This window comes from Oncorhynchus tshawytscha, linkage group LG21 (assembly GCF_018296145.1).
Source record: "Oncorhynchus tshawytscha isolate Ot180627B linkage group LG21, Otsh_v2.0, whole genome shotgun sequence".
NCBI classification, from domain to species: domain Eukaryota; kingdom Metazoa; phylum Chordata; class Actinopteri; order Salmoniformes; family Salmonidae; genus Oncorhynchus; species Oncorhynchus tshawytscha.
Window position 1 is genome coordinate 4,759,476 of NC_056449.1, and position 14,729 is coordinate 4,774,204.

At 45.6% G+C, this 14,729-nt stretch overlaps 1 protein-coding gene across 7 annotated transcripts in view; it reads right to left on the reverse strand.

Annotated features, from left to right (window-relative positions):
* Nucleotides 1-14,729, reverse strand: part of LOC112220748 (collagen alpha-1(XXIII) chain) — a 220,710-nt gene that overhangs the window by 16,251 nt on the left and 189,730 nt on the right. For 5 of the 7 annotated variants that reach the window (XM_042302905.1, XM_042302904.1, XM_042302900.1 and 2 more), the window contains 5 exons: nt 7,727-7,798; nt 6,561-6,641; nt 2,797-2,823; nt 2,600-2,626; nt 2,389-2,442 (listed from right to left, as the gene is read on the reverse strand). In XM_042302905.1, coding sequence (XP_042158839.1) covers nt 2,389-2,442; nt 2,600-2,626; nt 2,797-2,823; nt 6,561-6,641; nt 7,727-7,798 — 261 coding nt within the window. Of the gene's footprint in view, nt 1-2,388; nt 2,443-2,599; nt 2,627-2,796; nt 2,824-6,560; nt 6,642-7,726; nt 7,799-8,216; nt 8,277-14,729 lie in introns of all 7 variants that reach the window. The other 2 variants (XM_042302906.1, XM_042302903.1) reach the window with 1 other exon arrangement.

The following is a 14,729-nucleotide window of genomic DNA, read 5'->3' on the forward strand; positions in this document are numbered from 1 at the left end:
CAATAATGTGTTCAGTACAATATCATTAAAAAAACTGTAGGCCTGCTATAGTCGGTCAGTTCCATCTATGGTGGTATAGCTGGAAGGAGGAAGTGGTGAAAAACAACACCAGAGGAACAGAGAGGGATTAACACCATAAAACAGGCCTGTGTTACAGACTGTAGAAAGGCCAGCAGGCCTTCTTCTATTCCTGACCATAGCAGTTTGAGCTGGAGCTGAGCAGTTCTTCCAGAATAAAAACTTCAGTAACCACAAACAGCAGCTCACTTCAACTCACTCCCAGACAGCGCATACACACACCACGCACGCACGCATACACACACCACGCACGCACGCATAAACACACAGACACACACACGCACGCATACACACACAGACACACACACGCACGCATACACACACAGACACACACACGCACGCATACACACACAGACACACACACGCACGGATAAACACACAGACACACACACGCACGCACGCATACACACACAGACACACACACGCACGCATACACACACAGACACACACACGCACGGATAAACACACAGACACACACACGCACGCATACACACACAGACACACACACGCACGCATACACACACAGACACACACACGCACGTATAAACACACAGACACACACACGCACGCATACACACACAGACACACACACGCACGCATACACACACAGACACACACACGCACGCATACACACACAGACACACACACGCACGGATAAACACACAGACACACACACGCACGCATACACACACAGACACACACACGCACGCATACACACACAGACACACACACGCACGCATACACACACAGAAACGCACACGCACGCATACACACACAGACACACGCATACGCACACAGACACACACACGCACGCATACACACACAGACACACACACGCACACATACACACACAGACACACGCACGCATACACACACACACAGACACACACACACGCACGCATACACACACAGACACACACACGCACGCATACACACACAGACACACACACACGCACGCATACACACACAGACACACACACACGCACGCATACACACACAGACACACACACGCACGCATACACACACAGACACACACACGCACGCATACACACACAGACACACACACACGCACGCATACATACACAGACACACACACGCACGCACACACACAGACACACACACGCACGCACGCATACACACACAGACACACACACGCACGCATACACACACAGACACACACACGCACGCATACACACACAGACACACACACGCACGCATACACACACAGAAACGCACACGCACGCATACACACACAGACACACGCATACGCACACAGACACACACACGCACGCATACACACACAGACACACACACGCACACATACACACACAGACACACGCACGCATACACACACACACAGACACACACACACGCACGCATACACACACAGACACACACACGCACGCATACACACACAGACACACACACACGCACGCATACACACACAGACACACACACACGCACGCATACACACACAGACACACACACGCACGCATACACACACAGACACACACACGCACGCATACACACACAGACACACACACACGCACGCATACATACACAGACACACACACGCACGCACACACACAGACACACACACGCACGCACGCATACACACACAGACACACACACGCACGCATACACACACAGACACACACACGCACGCATACACACACAGACACACACACGCACTCATACACACACTGACACAAACACGCACGCATACACACACAGACACACACACGCACGCATACACACACAGACACACACAGACACACACACGCACGCATACACACACAGACACACACAGACACACACATGCACGCATACACACACAGACTGAAGCTGATAGAGAGGCAGTCAGTGCCGAGTGCCTGGTATCTGTAGTCTCTGGAGTCTTTTAAAAAGCCCATGACATCACTACAACAGAGGAGAGTGTTTAGCACTGGCTAGAGGCCTAACTCGGTGGAGAGGGAGAGATGGGGAGAGAAAGAGAGAGCGCAATGAGGGTACAAATGAAAGCGAAAGCAATGTGTTTGATGTCTCGATCCATGCCACCCAAGACCTGTTTAGAGCGATAAACTCCAGACAGAAACATGTGAAGAAAGACGAATGAAAGGGATAGATATGAGAGGCAGGGACGGCCAGAGAGAGAGAGAGAGAGGGAATAAAACACAGTCTGACTTAGAGATGAAAAAAAGAAGAGAAGGAGTTTTAGGCATAGGAGAAACTCTGAGCGTGATCATGTAATAAGCAGCTAATAGTGTTAGCAATGGCTAACTCCTTAATTAGCGTTAGCATCATCTTCACCTTTGACCCTGGGGGTCCCTGTGGCCCTGGGTATCCTGGCTCGCCATCTTCACCCTGAGAGTGCACAAGGGGTCAACAAAGGTAACCACACAACACAAACTTGTACCCTATTGTATGCATCCGGCCAGATATACTGTGAACTCCATGCATATCGAGTGTACATTTATAGTGTATTTTGTTGCATGTGTACGGACATAGAGGCATGACTTACCGGCTTTCCAGGTACACCTGCTTGTCCCTGTGAATGACAAAGAGATGTAGTTGGCGCATAATCTCTCTACTCGCCTGCACGTGCTAGTGCTCAAAACGAAATAGCACGTCTCTAGCTGCGGTACCATGTCATGTGCTCTTGTGCTAGTAAAACTGTCAAAACACAAAGAAACACAAACATTTGGATAACAGACTCACCTCCACACCATCGAGACCAGGGAAACCCTGTGGAGAACCAAGCAGAAAGTCACACATCCAGGTCTCCATTAGACATTGTGCATTCTGAGAAGTAGCCACAGGAGGTCAGTGTTTTATCATCCCACATAGAGTCATGGTTATGTGCCTGATATCATGTCAAGCATTTCCAGCTGTTTTTGGCTCAATCCTCCAATGCTGGAGGACATGTACCTCTGCTCACAATGAACCACATGTGTGAGACATGTTTTGTATGTCCAGCTGTTTTTGGCTCAATCTTCCTATGCTGGAGGACATGTATCTCTGCTCACAATGAACCACGTGTGTAAAGACATGTATATGGCTTTGGGCATACATAACCCCTCATTCCTTTTTCTATAAGAAGACGTTCTATGACCTCATCTACACAATCAGGTACCATACACAAACAAACACAGAGCATCTTCCCTTTCAAACGTCTTGGCTGGAATCCAATGGTGATCAGAATGAATCCACCAAATGCAACTTTTGACTGTGTGTGTGTGTTTGGTTTTACTATCCTTGTGTGGACCAGAAGTCCTCACAGGGATAATAGAACAAGGACATTTTGCCCATCCCCACAAGGGAAAAGGCTATTTTAAGCTTAGGGTTCAGGTTTAGGGTTAGAATTAGGGTTAAGGGTTAAGTTTTGGGGTCAAGTGTTAGGGTTTCCAGTCGAATCAAATCAAATCTTATTTGTCACATGCGCCGAATACAACACCTTCCACCGAAATGCTTACTTGCAAGCCCTTAACCAACAATGCAGTTTTAAGAAAGATAAGTGTTAAATGAAAAAATAGATAAGTTAAAAATAAAAATAACAAATAGTTAAAGAGCAGCAGTAAAATAACAGTAGCGAGGCTATATGCAGGGGGTACTGGTACAGAGTCAATAGTCGAGGTAATTGAGGTAATAAGTACATGTAGGTAGAGTTAAAGTGACTATGCATAAATAATTTACAGAGAGTAGCACCAGTGTAAAAGAGGGGGAAGGGGGACAATGCAAATAGTCTGGGTAGCTATTTGATTGGCTGTTCAGGAGTCTTATGGCTTGGTGGTAGAAGCTGTTAAGAAGCCTTCTGTAACTAGACTTGGCGCTTCAGTACTGCTTGCCATGTGGTAGCAGAGAGAATAGTCTATGACTAGGGTGGCTGGAGTCTTTGACAATTTTTAGGGCCTTCCTCTGACACCGCCTGGTATAGAGGTCCTGGATGGCAGGAAGCTTGGCCCCCGTGATGTACTGGGCCATACGCACTACCCTCTGTAGTGCCTTGCGGTTGGAAGCCGAGCAGTTCCCATACCAGGCAGTGATGCAAGTGTGGAGTGCAGTAGCGATTGCATCATTGGTGGATCTGTTGAGGCGGTATGCAAATTGGAGTGGGTCTAGGGTTTCTGGGATAGTGGTGTTGATGTGAGCCATGACCAGCCTTTTTAAAGCACTTAAAGTGCTACGGGTCGGTAGTCATTTAGGCAGGTTACCTTAGTGTTCTTGGGTACAGGGACTATGGTGGTCTGCTTGAAACATGTTGGTATTACAGACTCAGTCAGGGACAGATTGAAAATGTCAGTGAAGACACTTGCCAGTTGGTCAGCGCATGCTCGGAGTACATGTCCTGGTAATCCGTCTGGCCCTGCCGCCTTGTGAATGTTGACCTGTTTAAAGGTCTTACTCACATCGGCTAGGGAGAGCGTGATCTCTAAGGTTGTGATCACACAGAGCTGATGCTCACATTCGTGTTGCTTGCCTCGAAGCGAGCATGAAGTAATTTAGCTCGTCTGGCAGGCTCGTGTCACTGGGCAGCTGGTTGCGTTTCCCTTTGTAGGTTTTAAGGGTTAGGGATTTGTGGTTATGGTTAAAGGTTAGCGTTAGGTTAAAGGTTAGCTTTAGGGTTAGGGTTAGGGGTTAGGGAAAATATGATTTTGAATGGGAATCAATTGTTTGTTCCCCACAAGGATAGTAAAACAAACGTGTGTGTGCTTGTGTGTGTGTCCCAGGTGGATGAATTGTATGCTTGGTGTAGAACCATGCGTGTTGAAATAATCCATGGAGAGGCCAGGCCTGGAGAGATGTTCCGTGTACGTAGCCCCTCATACAGACAGACAGAGCTTTGTCTCTTAGGCACGTTGTCTGTTTATCTACACACTCAAGCACCTACTGCTCTACAGTAACAAATATTATTAGGAATGTGAAGTTACGCTAACTCTCTCCTCATATATCCCATTTTCTCCATTGCCTACTTGAGAACAGGGGTGTAATTCCATCTGGCTTCCTTCTCCACTCTAAAAGTATGGTTGCAGGCATGTACGCACACCGCCCCACACACTCTCCCCTCACCCTTCACCTTTGGACCGTATCGTTTTCTTGTGCCCCTCTCACCCATAACTCTTCTCTTCTTTCCACTCCTGTCTCTTACCTTTCGATGCCACTGGGCAATCTTTTCTCAAGTCCTCTGAACCCCCTCTCCTTTTGCCCTCCTTCTCTTATTATCCGATGCCACAGAACGGCCTATGTGCTTTCTCTCTGCCCCCCCCCCACTCTTCCTCTCTCCCTCCCTCTCCCTCTCTCTCTCTCTTTCTCCTCTCCCCGTCTCAGTAACGAGGAGGGTTTGAGGTCATTCACTAGGGAGAGAGTACAGAACAACAGATCCACTCTTCCTCCTCTGCTTCTCTCACTCATACATCTGTCTACAACATGGACGGGGCTAGCAGCCTCCGCGTTGCTTTGTTTTGTTGTCTTCTGCTCTGTAACGGGGACTATGTTAAATAAAAGGACAAGTCATTTGTTTACACCCTCGTTTATGACTCACGTCTGTTTTCTTTGTCCGTCACTGCACTTTGCTCCATATTTCTTTTGTAGCCAGCCCTCCTCTTGCCCTGTCTAAGCGACATTTTTCATCACAGTCCAGCTTTGACACCATGCCAACTGCCAATATGGGTAACAGTGCATTCGTTTGTGATCTTGGATAAACACAAATGACCTAAACCCCCTACCCCAGCTCCTCGTCCCACTGATCTCCAACCACAGTTTGAGGCAGTGGCTCCAGATGAAATATCCCCAGGCGGGTTTAAAGTTAATCTAGAGAAACAGTGGCGGCCCAAGGCTAAAGATCTATTGTTCGGGGAGGCAGTAAAACTGTGGGTGAACCCAGAGAGAGTGCCATATCTGTTACAGGGGCACAGAGTGATAGAGCTGGGGTAGGGCCGACTGGTGGGAGACTAGGGCTAGCTGGATCACTTTGTGGCCTTCTATTACAGGAACCAGATGAGGTTTATTTTGGGCTGTTTTAAGTAAGCCGCAGCTCGCTGGCAGTCACACAAGGCTCTGTCGACGTGGGTTCACTGCACTCTTATTACACCCTTTCCCCTCACCATCCTGTCACTGTCTCTCACTGTCTCTCACTGTCACGCCCATGTGGTTAACACGACCAGGTCAACACTATTGTGGTCAACAGCTACTGATGACAGGTGTTGGAAGCCCAGAAACTCAGTGGCGGTAACCTAGTTCTCCATCATCAGCTGCATGGAACTAAGAGAGGACACAGTATTGGTAAATGGAGGGAGAGAGAGAGAGAGAGAGAGAGAGAGAAAGAGAGCGAGGGGGAATAAGGGAGGAGAAAGTGACGGAGACAATGGGAAATTATGTGTGTGTGTGTGCGCGTGGTGTGTGTGCGTGCATATGGGTTACATTTGTCTATTCTACCTTTACCTGTATGTGTGTGTTTATATGTGTGTGTAAGGTAATGCTGATACCTGTTCTCCAGCGGGGCCGCGGGGCCCGTCCTTGCCTGTGTTCCCAGGAGGGCCTCTGGGGCCCGGGGACCCTTGGTCACCCTGCAGGACGACAACAAAGGGATAAGAGAGGGAAATCATGGTAGAAGAAATGAGAAAAGATGGTGACGGACACACACACACACACACACACACACACACACACACACACGAGATGTGTTAACTAAGTATTAAACACAACATTAACTGAACTGTGAAATGAAGTGTTTAATTTAATTGCTCTATCCAAAATGAACCACAACACATGAAAGGGTATTTTACCAATGGAATTACAATTTACAAGGCAAAAACGTCCTTCCTCGCCAGTTCAGAATTTCCCTTAACCCACTTAGCGCTACATCCCACTTAGGCATCTCCTTAGTGACTTGCCTAGTTAAATATAGGTCAAATAAAATACTAATAAATTACCACACCAGTATTTTCACACCGTGGTGAAGTAATCTAACGGTTAAAGTAAACCCTTTTCATGTTAATGTTTCCCTGCTCGGTTCTTGTATAACTAAATCCATTCCATTAAACCAGAGTCTTCTCATGGTATTCACATGGATATTCCCAGCATTCTCAATCACAGACATAATGTATGTGCTGGTCTGGGCCTGTGTGTTGTGGTGAGATGTGTGAGACAAGGGCCTTTTCATTTAGACTGATTCTATCAAGGTCTTCATCCACCAGACTCTAGGCCCGTTTCCCTGCGTAGATGATTAACATAGTTCTGGAAGGCAGAGGACTCCACCAACAAAGCTGTTCTATTCCCAATATAATGAAAAGCACACAATCCTAAACCCGCTCTAACATGTGGCCCTGTAGTTTTCCTGATATGTTTTCTATTGGTTTTGTCATGTTACGAAATAGGCACCATAGAAACACCACACCACACCACACACACACACGCGCACGCACGCACGCACGCACGCACGCACGCACATTAAACAGAACACAGCACATGTGCATGAGGAGCTAAATGAACTGAGAGAAAGCAGCAGAGAGATGACAACAGAGAGAGAGAGAGCGATACAATGAAGAAAAAGGTGAGAGACATGATATCAAGCAGTGAATAAGAGATATCAACCAGCAGTGAACGGGTTAAAGGTGGTTAGAGGTGCACACATGCCTTAGTGGAGGTGTACCTTCATCAAGCGTCTCTGAAAGTTGGACTGGTCACCAGACATAAAGCCGTGGTCATAGCGGGGAAAGACCATCTGAACCAGGAGAACAGAGGAGGAGGAAGAGAGAGAAAAAAGGAAGAGTAGGGATGGAGGGAAGCACGGAGAGGGTGCAGAGCAGAAGATGGAAAGAGAAAGTGACAGAGAGGTGGATAGAGAAAGCGAGATAGAGGGAAAGGAAACAGAAAGAAAGAAATACCAAGAAATCAGTGGTTAAATAAGTCGGGGACCGATTTCAGGCTGAAGTCTCCCTCCATTCTCCAAGGAGAGACAGAGTGAGGTGCTGAGAAGTGAGAGACTGACAGAGTAAGCTTCCAGGTAAGAGGTCAGGGTTGATAGGTCAGAGTTGAGAGGTCAAAGGTGACCCAGCAACTGTAGTCCAGCGGAGAGAGACAGGCAGGTCAGCAGAGGCCTGCTGGGAGAACAAGGCTAGGGAGGGGCACGAGGGACAAACCTTAACGGTGAGGATCTGATTACTGTGCAGACCTGCGTATGAGTTGTGGGAAGGAGGGCCCTGGGGGAGGAGGGGGGAGGAGAGGGGAGAAACACAGAGGAGGGTGAGTCACCTGTCGGAGGAAAGGTGGAGCACCATGTGGCTAAGGTAAACGTTCAACAGGTGTGTGACAATCCATTCGCCACATGGGTGTCTATAATGTTAAAATGTAGAAGGATTAATCTGTATACTACCGGTACTCATATCTCTTCATACCCAGTTAGACATAGCTGTAGAGTACACTAAATAGTCATCAAATAGCACCAACTATAAATAATCATGTATAGTCGGGGCTTGGACCTTTCTATAATCTATCCACTCTCCAAGAAATCCATATGTTAGTATATGTGAACCAGTCTGTACCTATTTGCTGTATATGTCCTTTTCTTTCTTTGTAAACCAATAAATGTGTGACTCACTCTATAATAATGCATCTCTTTAAACCCACAGAGGAGGTTGTGTTTGGAGTCCAACAGACAGTAACTATGATCATTTCCTCTCAAGCAGAACAGAACAGAGAGTCTGTCGGCAGATAACTCATATGGAGACCAGCAACTCTGTTTGAGTTCCCTTACAAAACAAAACAAATGGATGGGAGAAAGGGACGAGAGAGAGGGACGAGAGAGAGGGACGAGAGAGAGGGACGAGAGAGAGGGACGAGAGAGAGGGATAGAGAGAGTTGGTGGGCGAGGGGAAATAAAAGGGAGGGAGAGAGAGAGGGAGAGAAAAGATAGAGAAAGCAAAAGACGAACAGAGACAAGAGGGAGAGAGATAAAGAGAGGGAGAGAGAGAACGAGAGAGAGATATGCCAGTCTGGTCATAAGTTTTCTGTTAGTGGGCTGCGGCGATCGTTGGACAGCTGAGGTTTCCGACACCACAGCCTCTCTTTCCCCCCTCTCTTCTGTCTCGTTCACTCACTCATTCCTACCGTGAAGACCACATTTGATCATCTCTTATAGCACAGTCTGACTATAGAGTGAAAGGGTGTCACACACTCATCTCCCCTACACCTCATGTACACTGTACAACCTAGGTTCCTTCTGACCACATGGCTCAGTGTGTTTGTGTGTGTGTGTGTGTGTGTGGAAGATCCTACTCTTCCAGCATCAGGCTGACAGTAAGACAAAAAAATTGTCTAGCTTCTAAGCTCCTATCCACCATGCCCTCTATCTCACCCACACTGAGGGAAAGAGAGAGGACAGCTTGGGTTGGGATAAAACCCCACCATGGCATGTCTTTCATCGCAGTCTGAAGATGAACCTAAATACACAGTTGCTTCCTGTTGGGACGCAACAGTCAAGAGTCTTGTCTTAAAGATGGAGAGCCTCTTGAGCTAGAATGTTTGTCGACCTTCTTCAAAGGTGCTTTGAACAGCCTCAAGTAAAATCATTGTGATATCTTTCTGTTGTAGAGTGGTGGCTGTTTTTGTTATTGTTATTGAGTATATTTGAATGTCTCTGCCATTCTGGGTTGTTGGGTATCTTTTAATGTCTCTGCCATTCTGGGTTGTTGAGTATCTTTTAATGTCTCTGCCATTCTGGGTTGTTGGGTATCTTTTAATGTCTCTGCCATTCTGGGTTGTTGAGTATCTTTTAATGTCTCTGCCATTCTGGGTTGTTGGGTATCTTTTAATGTCTCTGCCATTCTGGGTTGTTGAGTATCTTTTAATGTCTCTGCCATTCTGGGTTGTTGGGTATCTTTTAATGTCTCTGCCATTCTGGGTTGTTGAGTATCTTTTAATGTCTCTGCCATTCTGGGTTATTGTATATTTTTTAATGTCTCTGCCATTCTGGGTTGTTGAGTATCTTTTAATGTCTCTGCCATTCTGGGTTGTTGAGTATCTTTTAATGTCTCTGCCATTCTGGGTTGTTGAGTATCTTTTAATGTAATGTCTCTGCCATTCTGGGTTGTTGAGTATCTTTTAATGTCTCTGCCATTCTGGGTTGTTGGGTATCTTTTAATGTCTCTGCCATTCTGGGTTGTTGAGTATCTTTTAATGTCTCTGCCATTCTGGGTTGTTGAGTATCTTTTAATGTCTCTGCCATTCTGGGTTGTTGAGTATCTTTTAATGTCTCTGCCATTCTGGGTTGTTGAGTATCTTTTAATGTCTCTGCCATTCTGGGTTGTTGAGTATCTTTTAATTTTAATGTCTCTGCCATTCTGGGTTGTTGAGTATCTTTTAATGTCTCTGGGTTGCTTTTAATGTCTCTGGGTTGTTGAGTATCTTTTAATGTCTCTGCCATCCTGGGTTGTTGAGTATCTTTTAATGTCTCTGCCATTCTGGGTTGTTGAGTATCTTTTAATGTCTCTGCCATTCTGGGTTATTGAGTATCTTTTAATGTCCCTGCCATTCTGGGTTGTTGAGTATCTTTTAATGTCTCTGCCATCCTGGGTTGTTGAGTATCTTTTAATGTCTCTGCCACCCTGGGTTGTTGAGTATCTTTTAATGTCTCTGCCATTCTGGGTTGTTGAGTATCTTTTAATGTCTCTGCCATCCTGGGTTGTTGAGTATCTTTTAATGTCTCTGCCATTCTGGGTTGTTGAGTATCTTTGAATGTCTCTGCCATTCTGGGTTATTGAGTATCTTTTAATGTCTCTGCCATCCTGGGTTGTTGAGTATCTTTTAATGTCTCTGCCATTCTGGGTTGTTGAGTATCTTTTGTCTCTGCCATCCTGGGTTGTTGTATCTTTTAATGTCTCTGCCATTCTGGGTTGTTGAGTATCTTTTAATGTCTCTGCCATCCTGGGTTGTTGAGTATCTTTTAATGTCTCTGCCATTCTGGGTTATTGAGTATCTTTTAATGTCTCTGCCATTCTGGGTTATTGAGTATCTTTTAATGTCTCTGCCATTCTGGGTTGTTGAGTATCTTTTAATGTCTCTGCCATCCTGGGTTGTTGAGTATCTTTTAATGTCTCTGCCATTCTGGGTTGTTGAGTATCTTTTAATGTCTCTGCCATTCTGGGTTGTTGAGTATCTTTTAATGTCTCTGCCATTCTGGGTTATTGAGTATCTTTTAATGTCTCTGCCATTCTGGGTTGTTGAGTATCTTTTAATGTCTCTGCCATTCTGGGTTATTGAGTATATTTTAATGTCTCTGCCATCATGTGTATGTGATCTGAGCTCACTTCAGCAAATCCGTAGAGCTCTGTTCAAAGTGACTTAGTGCATAGATATATACATATAGGTGGCCCCAGCAGGAATCAAACCCACAACCTTTGACGTTGCAAGTGCCATGCTCTACCTACTGAGCCACACAGGACCACATTGGTTGTGTGTGCTCCTACTGTCGACATCAATATATTATCAAGTCCTGTTAACACAGACGACACATGCAAATAGTTGATATGTATACCCCCAAAACTCTCATTCAGCAGCATATACTGACTGAGAGTCCCATCCCGCTAATTGGCTGACACTTGTCACCTAATCTATCAACGCCCAATCAACGAGCAACGTGCCAAGCTGCAAATACTGTAGCAGGCTGCGAGCTGCTTTGTTTTGGCAAAACGTGTGCTTCTAAAGCAATCCATTGTGGCTCTAAAGTTACCCAGGCAGATCGCAGCTACAGGCGCCGCATCCAAGTACACTGTTTATCCCTTGGCGCAATAGCTGACGCATAATGCCAAAGGGATTCATTACCACGCAGAAAATTACCGCAAGATCGAGCAGGATTGGCTGGTAGGCTGGGAAACCAAAGGGACTTATGGCTAGATAAAAGTCAGGAATTTCATCAATGTTGCCGACCGCGCCGTAAATACCACTGGGTTTGTCCTTCGTTGACATGTAATAGCAATAGCTCACAATACCTCACAAACACCAGTGTGGTTCAGAATGAGATGTGAATGAGAGACAGTGGTTGCATCCCAAATGACACCGTAGTTCCCATATATGGTCAAAAGTAGTGCACTATATAGGGAACAGGGTACCATTTGGGATGCAACCTCTGACAGAGAGAGAGAGAGAGAGAGAGCAGTAGCTGAGTATATAAAGAAGGGCTCATACCGACAGTAGGTAGGAGACAACGTTTGCCTGTAATCTGTCACCTAACCCAGAGTAACCTCATCAAGCACAGTGATAAGATATACAAGACTGTAAAACTGTTAATCTAAGGCCATGACTTCTTACAGAATCGTCCACACCACATGTCCCCAGGGGAGCAGTTTTTGGACCTGCACTGAGTAAAGTAGGAGATAATTATATAGATGTTTAAATACAGGGATGGATGATATCACATCATGAAAAGGCAACAATGACAGCATACTCCAGATGCAGAGAGAGATTACCCCCACAATGTAAAAAGAGATGGTTTGGAGGAGACCGGTCCCCTCGGGATGCTAGTTCTGGCTCGGAGTCCTAGTTTTGGGGTTTCCACGGTGACATATAAGTATTTCCACCATACTTAAATGGCTTAATTTCTTATATTTGACTGGAACAGGGGGAGCTTTTAAAACCTCATCAGAAGAGGAAGAGTGAGTTCTGGGTTCGGCCGTCATGCTAGCCACGTTGGGAAAACATGTACACATAAACGCAGAAATTCACGCACCCACACACACACACACCGCCTCGCCTAAATGATCAGAGGAATTATACAGTGTGTTAACGGTGTGTGTAAAGACCGGTCATCTTTCTGTGCATATACATGTGTTAACAAGGCAGTGATGAACAATGAGAGCAGAGTGTTTTTCAGATGTTATAAATACTCCACAGAGCCAATTCCCCTCCACCCTCTCCCCATCACCTTTTTTCTCCATTTGGGATGGACAATTACCCTAATATGCAGGGAGAGGGGGAACGGGAGGGAGGGAGGGGAGCCAGATGGAGCCAGAGAACAGATGATAGAGTTTGGGACGTAAACAAGAGTTGGAGAACAGAGTTGGAGAACAGAGTTGGAGAACAGAGTTGGAGAACAGGAGTTAAGGTGCTTTATTCAAACAAGCACCCTGGTTGCTTGAATTTCCTCAGGTCAGGTGCATACATACAGTATACTGTACGTACAGTACATTCGGAAAGCATTCAGACCCCTTGACATTTCCACATTTTGTTACGTTACAGTCTTATCCTGAAATGTATTACATTGTTAATTTCCCCTCATCAAATCAAATCAAATCAAATCAAATTTTATTTGTCACATACACATGGTTAGCAGATGTTAATGCGAGTGTAGCGAAATGCTTGTAGTGTAGCGAAATGCTTGTAGTGTAGCGAAATGCTACACAATACCTCATAATGACAAAGCAAAAACTTTTCTTAAAACATTTTTGCAAATGTATAAAAAATATATATATATATATACGTATATCACATTTACATAAGTATTCAGAACCTTTACTCAGTACTTTGTTGAAGCAACTTTGGCAGCGATTACAGCCCCGTGTCTTCTTGGGTACGATGCTACAAAGCTTGGCACACCTGTATTTGGGGAGTTTCTCCCATTCTTCTCTGTAGATCCTCTCAAGCTCTGTCAGGTTGGATGGGGAGCGTCCCTGCACAAGTCTCTCCAGAGATGTTCGATCGAGTTCACGTCCGGGCTCCCATCAAGGATCTCTCTGTACTTTGTTCCCAGTCCCTGCCACTGAAAACAGAATCTTGTTTTTCATGGTCTGAGAGTCCATTTAGGTGCCTTTTGGCAAACTCCAAGCAGGTTGTCATGTGCCTTTTTACTGAGGAGTGACTTCCGTCTGGCCACTCTACCATAAAGGCCTGATTGGTGGAGTGCTGCAGAGATTGTTGTCCTTCTGGAAGGTTCTCCCATCTCCACAGAGGAACTCTGTTGCTCTGTCAGAGTGATCATTGGGTTCTTGGTCACCCCCCTATCCAAGGACCTTCTCCCCCGATTGCTCAGTTTGGCCGGGCGGCCAGCTCTAGGAGGAGAGGTGTTTCCAAACTTGATGGTTTCAAACTTCTTCCATTTAATAATGATGGAGGCCACTGTGTTGTTGGGGACCTTCAATGCTGCAGAAATGTTTTGGTACCCTTCTCAAGATCTGTGCCTCGACACAATCCTGTCCCGGAGCTCTACGGACAATTCCTTCGACCTCAAGGCTTGGTTTCTGCTCTGACATGCACTGTCAACTGTGAGACCTTATGTAGACAGGTGTGTGCCTTTCCAAATCATGTCCAATTAGTTGAATTTACCACAAGTGGACTCCAATCAAGTTGCAGAAACATCTCAAGGGTGGTCAATGGACCTGAGCTCAATTTCAAGTCTCCTAGCAAAGGGTCTGAATATTTATGTAAATAAGGTAATTCTGTTTTTTATTTTTAATACATTTGCAAAAATGTCTAAAAACCTGTTTTCTCTTTCCCATTATGGGGTATTGTGTGTAGATTGCTGAGAAGAAAATACATTGTCTAATACCTTTTAGAATAAGGCTATAACATAACAAAATGTGGGAAAAGTCAAGGGTCTGGAATACTTTCTGAATGCTCTATGCATACCCGACATCGTTCAGTTCAACAGTCAGAGAGACTGA